We start from the raw sequence: 8,739 nt of genomic DNA, 5'->3' as shown, positions 1-8,739 counted from the left end.
CAACAGAGGGGAGAATGCATGCTTACCAGGCTACTGAAGCAGACAAAAGAGGGGAGAATGCATACTAACCAGGCTACTGGAGCATACAACAGAGGGGATAATGCATGCTAACCAGGCTACTGAAGGACAGAATACAGGGGAGAATGCATGCTAACCAGGCTACTGAAGGACAGAATAGAGGGGAGAATGCATACTAACCAGGCTACATGCTAACCAGGTTACTGAAACAGACAACAGAGGGGAGAATGCATGCTAACCAAGCTACTGAAGCAGACAACAGAGGGGAGAATGCATGTTAACCAGGCTACTGAAGCATACAACAGAGGGGAGAATGCATGCTAACCAGGCTACATGCTAACCAGGCTACTGAAGGACAGAATAGAGGGGAGAATGTGCTTCAGTGTTGTTTAAATGAAAATTAAAAAAAAAAAAAATCAGAATTTGGAGATGTTTCAACCAAGGCGCACAACTGCCTCCATGGTGTGTAATGGCCTGGTTTGGTCTGATGGGGGGGCGCTGGTTTGTAATGGCCTAGTTTGGTCTGATGGGGGCGCTGGTGTGTAATGGCCTGGTTTGGTTTGATGATGGGGGTGTAATGGCCTGGTTTGGTCTGATGGGGGCGCTGGTGTGTAATGGCCTGGTTTGGTTTGATGGGGGCTGGTGTGTAATGACACTATGGTGTGTCTCATAGAGGTGAAGATGGAGGAAGCAGACAGATAGTCAGTAGTTGGGCCACATCCCTTTGGGCATATGAATCAGACATGCGCACGAATGCGCCCGCACACGCACACACACTCACACAGACGCTCATGCACACACACACACACGCGCGCACACACACACAGACGCTCATGCACACACACTCACACGTGCACACACACACACACAGACGCTCATGCACGCACACTCACACTCACACACTCACACACAGTCACTCACACACACAGACACACACAGACACACACTCACACACACAGACGCTCATGCACACACACACACTCACTGCGGGCACACACACACACACACACACACTCACTGCGGGCATAGGCCATGGTCCTCTTGATGACGTGGTGCATGGTTGAGACGGTCTTCTCACACGCAGTCTGATAGGGAGACAGAGAGACAGTTCCATGTGTCTGTGTGTGTTACACAGCATACATACATACATATATATATATCTGTGTGTGTGTGTGTGTGTGTGAGTGTTACACAGCATACATCTGTGTGTGTGTGTGTGTGTGTGTGAAAGAGTATATATCTGTGTGTGTGTGTGAGTATATATATATAAAATCACCTTCAGGTCCTTGGTGTGTGTGTGTAAGTATATATATAAAATCACCTTCAGGTCCTTGGGGTGTGTGTGTGTGAGTATATATATATATATATATATATATATATATATATATATATATATATATATATAAATCACCTTCAGGTCCTTTTTTTACTGGGGTAATTCACAAAGCAGTAGCCTATAACCTTTCGTAGAACTGTCCAAAAAAGACAGCCCCCTAAAGAGATGGCATCATGTCATATGTTTCATTACATTCATATATGTTATAATTCATATTAAGTTCATATCTTTTAAATAATTCATATTCTGTTACTTGCATAATTACTAATAGCCAACTAAGTCATCTAGTAATAGCCATCTAGTAATTTCATATTGATAATTTCATATTTAAACTATTAGACTACACTTTTCTTTAATGTTATTACATTGGTGGTGTGTAAGTCTAATTGATTGCCTGCCACTTTAAGGACGTAAGAGTAACGTAGCCTAATAACATTTCTAAGGGGATTGGAACACTTGCATCTCACTGTGTTCGGCTATGACTGGAAATAACTTTGCATAGTGCATTACAATTTGTGGATGGAATTCGGGATGTTTTCTATGTCATTAGTTAAAATAAATGTTAAAAAATAACTCGTATGAAATCATTCTTGGATCATAAAAGAGGTAAATGTCTTACAATGTTATTAATGTCTATGATTTTGCTAGCACTACACAAACACTGAGCCCACAAGCTAGCAAACATGACACGAGCTAAAAGGACATCTCCAGGTGTAAACGTTTGCCAATGGGTTGCATATTATAGCCTACTCAAATGTCAGTAAACCAAGTAGGCCTTAATTAACTTACTTTCATAGCCTAGGCAGGTTAGCAACACCAGGTTGATAGATGCAAGTAAAGCAGATCATTAACGTTAGCCTTCCATTTATTGTCATTAAAACTGCCGAGGAGTGAACAAGTTATCTCTGGTGTCTGCAGAAGTGAGTGTGGCATCTGACTCATATTCTGTGCGAGAGACTGTTGTGGTAGGTGAAATTTCACGGGGAAACCATGATGATTGGCCAAATTTTATGAAAAAGTTGCAGTGTTTGGACAAAATTGCGAAGGTCGCCAAATTCACGAGATTTGCTGAATTTATTGGTGTTGTTGCGATCGCAACATCGCGAAATCCTGGAGGGACTGATATATATCAAATCACCTTCAGGTCCTTGGGGTGTGTGTGTGTGTGTGTGTGTGTGAGTATATGTATAAAATCACCTTCAGGTCCTTGGGGTGGGTGTGTGTGTGTGTGTGTGTGTGTGTGTGTGTGAGTATATATATCAAATCACCTACAGGTCCTTGGGGGTGTGTGTGTGTGTGTGTGTGTGTGTGTGTGTGTGAGTATATATATCAAATCACCTTCAGGTCCTTGGGGTGTGTGTGTGTGTGTGTGTGTGTGTGTGTGTGTGAGAGAGTATATATATCAAATCACCTACAGGTCCTTGGGGGGATGTGTGTGTGTGTGTGTGTGTGTTTGTGTGAGTGTGTGTGTGTGTGTGTGTGTGAGTATATATATCAAATCACCTTCAGGTCCTTGGGGTGTGTGTGTGTGTGTGTGTGTGTGTATCAAATCACCTTCAGGTCCTTGGGGTGTGTGTGTGTCCAGGCCAGCAGCAGAGCAGCGAAGAGATCTCCGGTCCCCACGAACACAGCATCCTCACGAGGGACGTCCATCCGCACACACTGGGTCTTCACCGAGCCGTCCTCACACACTACACACACACACACACACTTAATACAAATACACACTAACCCATCCGCACACACTGGGTCTTCATCGCACCGTCCTCACACACTACTCACACACACACAATTATAATTACACACACTGTGTCTTCACCGAGCCGTCCTCAAACACTACACACACACACAATTATAATTACACACACTGGGTCCTCACACCGTCCTCACACACTACACACAACCATAATTACACACACTGGGTCTTCACCGAGCCGTCCTAAGACACTACACACACTTAATACAAATACACACTAACCCATCCGCACACACTGGGTCTTCACAGAGTCATCCTCACACACTACACACACACACAATTATAATTACACACACATAAACACACACTTAATACAAATACACACTAACCCATCCGCACACACTGAGTCTTCACTGAGCCATCCTCACACACTACACACATATTGTACACACACACAAAAGTATAATTATACACAAACACACTATATACAAATACCCAGTATACTAACTGAACTTTAACCGAATATCTATCTCATCTATCTCATATAAACACTCATATAAACACCAACTCATATAAACACTCATATAAACACCAACTCATATAAACACTCATATAAACACCACCTCATATAAACACTCATATAAACACCACCTCATATAAACACCACCTCATATAAACACTCATATAAACACCACCTCATATAAACACTCATATAAACACCACCTCATATAAACACCACATGTAGACATTTACACAATCTCTCCCTCTCACACACACACTCAAGCCAAGGCATGCACTTTCTCTCACACATACAAGAACACACACACACACTCCAAACCCAAAGTACACACTCTCACACACACACAATACACATTCACACTCTCTCTCTCTCTCTCTCACTCAGACACACCTGTTCTCTGGCTTCCCAGTGCCACCAGGTACTCTGGTCCCCGTGGCGACGGCAGGTCAGATGAGGTGATGACTACAGTATGAGGACCAGCATCATGGAGCGCAGCCATCACCTAGGAAAACACACACACACACACAAAACAGTATGAGGACCAGCATCATGGAGCGCAGCCATCACCTAGGAAACCACACACACACACTATAATGTACAGTGGGTCCCCGTTAAGTTTGGACGGGTTCCTTCAGGAATCACGCACCCCATTTTCTCAGCAGAAATGGCACAAACTGCAGTTGACACAAACAACCACAAGGTGTCACTTGGGTGCCACTACTATTTTTGATGCGACTGACTTATGCGACTTGATGCGACTGACTTCCATGACGCAGCGGGGGCACGGGAACTTAAATTGATCACGGTAGTTTAAGCTTACACTTGACAAAACATTCTAATATGAAAATGTAGATGCAATTGTTGTAAAATGGTGCAGCTTCTTTAAGAAAGCACCGTGCAGGGATGGAGAGAGAGAAAGCGAGAGGATAGGCCTATGTGTGTTAGAACTTAGCGCAGGGAAAAGTACGCATAAGTTGAGACTGGAGCCGAATCATATTCAAAATAATGCAAAAAAAAGCAATTATCCTCATTCATTGCAACCAAAGCATGCCTGCTTGCCGACGTTCAAACTAATAAATATATCAAAGCACCTTTTGCGTTTGAATGTAGCACGAAAAAAAAAATGTTTAAACAGCTGGACAAATGATTTAGCTAATTGATTATATAACCTGTACACCAGCAATTGTTGAACATTTACCTGTACAAATTACATTGACAGTAGCGCAGCCCTAACAGCATGTTGTAGGCCTACTGTAGAAATTTCACTTAAATTGCAACCACCAACATGCCTGCTTGCCAAAGTTCAAACGACAACGAAAAGATAATAAAACAACAAGAGGGTTGAGTCTGAATGACACTGAGTTTTGGACACTGAGTTTTTGTAGTTAAGAAATATTTTCGTATAAAAAAATGGTCATTCTTCAATCTCCTTCACTGACGCCATGGAAAAGGCTTAACGTCCCAAAACAACGATCAATGATCATCAAATTTCTCTCTCACATTGCTCCTCATAACCATCTATAAAAAAGTGTTTTTTTTTCTTTTCTTTTGAGCACATCCGGTCCCAGGACATAACGCACTGGACCTTATAATAGGCTCGAGATATAATTCCAAAGGGGGCAGATAGGGGCCACTGCACTTAAAACTTAAAAAGATGAAGCTTTCCTCCACTTTGAAATTAAGCGATCAGTGACTGGCATCGGTGAACGAAGCTTTTCGGAAGTTGAACAGGCTATTAAAAACTATTTGGCGCACCTCCATGTCACAGGAGAGACTGGGCTCTCCTTCTATGAAAAGACGCTAGGGCTACCTACAAACTGGCCCTATGATTTCATTGCTGAGTTTGCGGCAAAAGCAAGAAAATGTTTTTTTTTCCTCAAACAGGAGGATATGGCGAGTCAGTGTCATTTATTTGTCCAATGTTAGCCTATAGATACAGACCAGTTCATCTTATCAATAGTTTGAATGTCGTGTGTGTTTCTGCTCATTGACAAATACCGTTCAGCACAATGATTCATGCCCAATTAATTTCCCCTGTTAAAGTGTTCGCCTTTTTGTTACACTATTTGGTTTCGTGATGTAGCCTATGATATGTGACTCAGCTAATGTTATAGGCTATACAATTGAATTTCCCCTCTTAAAGGCAAGCTGGTGTAGCTTATTAGACTAGGCTACTATTAAAATACACCGACGGTAGCCTTGGCTATGTGTAAAGTAAGCTATTGCATGATTTCATGCACGGGGTGAAAAGGGCTTTGCATCTGTCAAGTTCGCCACAGGGCCTCGTGATCCCCTTGCGACGGCCCTGCAGTTCCTCCTAAGACAGCGAGGAAAAAGTTAAAACGCCGATAAAACCCGAAAAGTTGACAGGTTTGTTTCGTCCCGGTGATTATTTGTGAAATTGTGTAAACGACAGCCTTTTCAAGGCATTTCAAGGAAGGAGTCGTAGCATGCAAGCTCCCAAATTGACCCAGTAGACAGAAGGCATCAATAAATTGTTGGGACTGGGGAGGGTCATGCGTTTTTTCTCAATCACTTTGGAGGGTCATAGAAAATGTTCTTGCTGGCGAGGGAGGGTCACGTCTTTTTTGACTAATGCTCCCAAAACTCCTCCGGTAGCCCCTTAATTAAATAAATAACGACCAGTCCCTAATTGATTAATAGCCTAGGCCTACACCAGCAACTGTTGAACATTGACCTGTACAGGACATTGACAGTAGCCCAGCCTAACAAGCAAATGTTGCAAAATACATCAAAAGACGCAATTAATCAGAAATAAATAATGTAATCTGCATCGCTTTATTTAACAAACTGCAAGCAACAAGAGCATTGAGTTCATGGAAGGCCAAAACCCAAGAGCAAAGCCTATCTGTTAAGGCAGTCGATAGGCTATATAACGAGCTGTGTGCCTGGAAAGACGATAGATGACGGCTCTGGTCATCCCATACCCTCCCCACTTCCTGTAGCCTACCATTATGAAGGCCTGTAGCCTAAAACGACTTCGCTGTCGCTTTGTGACATTAAGCTTTTTTCGACGCCCCACTCCCCCATCCCCTTTCTTTCACAAGCAGTGGGGAGCCGCTGGGCACAAAGTAACACTTTTTGGTAGACAAAGGAGGGTTCTCCGCGCTTGTCGCTTGGCCAACTGCTGCAACCAGGTTAGGATTAGATATTTTAGAGAGGGAGAGGTATTGATGTTTTACTTTTTATTTTTTTTCAGAACATTATTAAACTTTGACTAACATTTCGATGTGTCGATGTTTTTGACTAACGAACATCAAATGCTAGTCAAAGTTTAATAATGTTCTGCACCTTTACTAAAGAATAAAGAAAAATTAAGAAGACATCTGAGCTGCACCGCCTCCTCTCTAACACTTTTGGCTTTTACAAATATTTCTAAAATCATTTGAGCTTCACTAGTCACATGTTTTAACAAGCAACACTTGTTATTGAACTAATAAATGCAGACGTGTGTCTAAAATTGACTTTATTTTTTCATAATGGAGAAATAACATATGCAGAGTCTAACCAAGGTCAAAAAAAAAAAAAAAAAGCCTCAAAACCTGAAAACACATGAGGCAAAAAAAAGTGCAAAACATCACAAAACTAACTAAACTAACACGCTGCATATTTTTTGTATTGCAATCATTGTAGCCTACAGTTGTAACAGCTGTAATAGCCGCTTTTACTCGATGCGCCATTATAAAGAAGAACGCTTAACGCGTCCCAAAAAAACAGCTATCAATTTAATCACCAAACGTCTTATAAAAGAAAACAAGTATTGCCAGGAGCAACACCTTGCAAAAAATGATAACAATAGGTCTAGGCCTTTTATGGCGGTTTGCTCCTGCCTAGATTCGAACTCAGAACTACCTGAAAGTTGCAGACCTGTTCTGGAAATACGTAGATTAACCCACACTAATCGCCAGACAACGCCATCTGTTTCGAGTAGGCCTATTTGGCAGGACTGTAGCCTACACTGGTTGCTGTGGCACAGTCTGAGTGACCACTGTTTTTCTTGTCATATGAATGCTGTCATTTTGTTAACATTACTGTTAAGAGATGCTGCAGGGCAAAGTCTGCTATTTCAACCTCGTTAGTGTAGTAAAAAATCAGAACTATTCACAAGGTTCTGCAAGGCAGCATATTTATGTTCTGTTAGCGTTTAAACTTCATGACTACCGACAAAGTAGCCTACTGCCAGCCGACGAAGCTCTCATTTTAAAACATTACTGGAGAGACAGGCACTGTACAAATCATTAGAAATCTGCCACCGAATCCAAAAACTATGTTTAACATTATGCACACAAGGTTTAGGGCCATTGTAGTGGACTGAGTATGTTGCAGGCTGCTAAAAACACAGAGAAAACACATCGAAAACTCGGCCAATCACAGCCCTTTGCTGTCGAATGCGCCGTCTGGTTCTAACCGGTGGAACTCAATAGCTGACTATGCTGCCCCTGCTGCTGCAGTTGTACTACATTTCACCATTCACCATGATCGTGAATGAAGTGTCAATTTTTAACTGGGACCCACTGTAATTGTAATGTAAATCAGGTTTATTAGCCAAGTATACTTGCATATACAAGGAATTTGTTGTCTGCATTTTACCCATCTTTCAGTTACAAGTCTGATTCCCTAACCAGTAGGCCACGGATGCCCCAAAATACACACACACACACACACACACACATTATACAGTGTGAGGACCAGCATCATGGAGCACAGCCATCACCTAGGCAACACACACACACAAACACACACAAACAGACCAGACACAAACAGAAATGCGCACTCACACATGCACACACACACACACACTGACCTCCAAAGCATCCTGCTCAGAAGTGATTTTCCTGCCCGTCAGCAACCTGAAACACACACACACACAAACCATGCATGGTACATAGTGTTGCTCACACACACACACACACACACAAAACCATACATGGTACATTACACTGTGTATGGAATAATATCACACACACACATATATGGAATATTGTCACTCACACAGACACACACTCAGACACAGAGACACTCACACAGACACACAGACACACACACACAGACACACACTCTCACACACACACACAGGGTATTTTGTCACACATATGGTATAGTGTCACACACATGTATGATATATTATCACACTCACACACACACACG

General features: G+C 42.3%; 1 protein-coding gene across 1 annotated transcript in view; it reads right to left on the bottom strand.

The window, feature by feature from the left end:
* pdxka (pyridoxal (pyridoxine, vitamin B6) kinase a) overlaps positions 1–8,739 on the bottom strand; it is a 33,595-nt gene that overhangs the window by 3,677 nt on the left and 21,179 nt on the right. Inside the window, exons 7-10 of the mRNA XM_048239910.1 lie at positions 8,396–8,441; positions 3,961–4,072; positions 2,909–3,045; positions 1,037–1,103 (exon numbers count right to left, since the gene is read on the bottom strand). Of these exons, the coding sequence (XP_048095867.1) occupies positions 1,037–1,103; positions 2,909–3,045; positions 3,961–4,072; positions 8,396–8,441 (362 nt within the window). The remainder of the gene's footprint in view (positions 1–1,036; positions 1,104–2,908; positions 3,046–3,960; positions 4,073–8,395; positions 8,442–8,739) is intronic.

Source organism: Alosa alosa, chromosome 3, assembly GCF_017589495.1.
Source record: "Alosa alosa isolate M-15738 ecotype Scorff River chromosome 3, AALO_Geno_1.1, whole genome shotgun sequence".
Classification (NCBI taxonomy): Eukaryota; Metazoa; Chordata; class Actinopteri; order Clupeiformes; family Clupeidae; genus Alosa; species Alosa alosa.
Note: the sequence above shows the minus strand (reverse complement) of the source record. Positions and strands in the feature narration are given on the sequence as shown.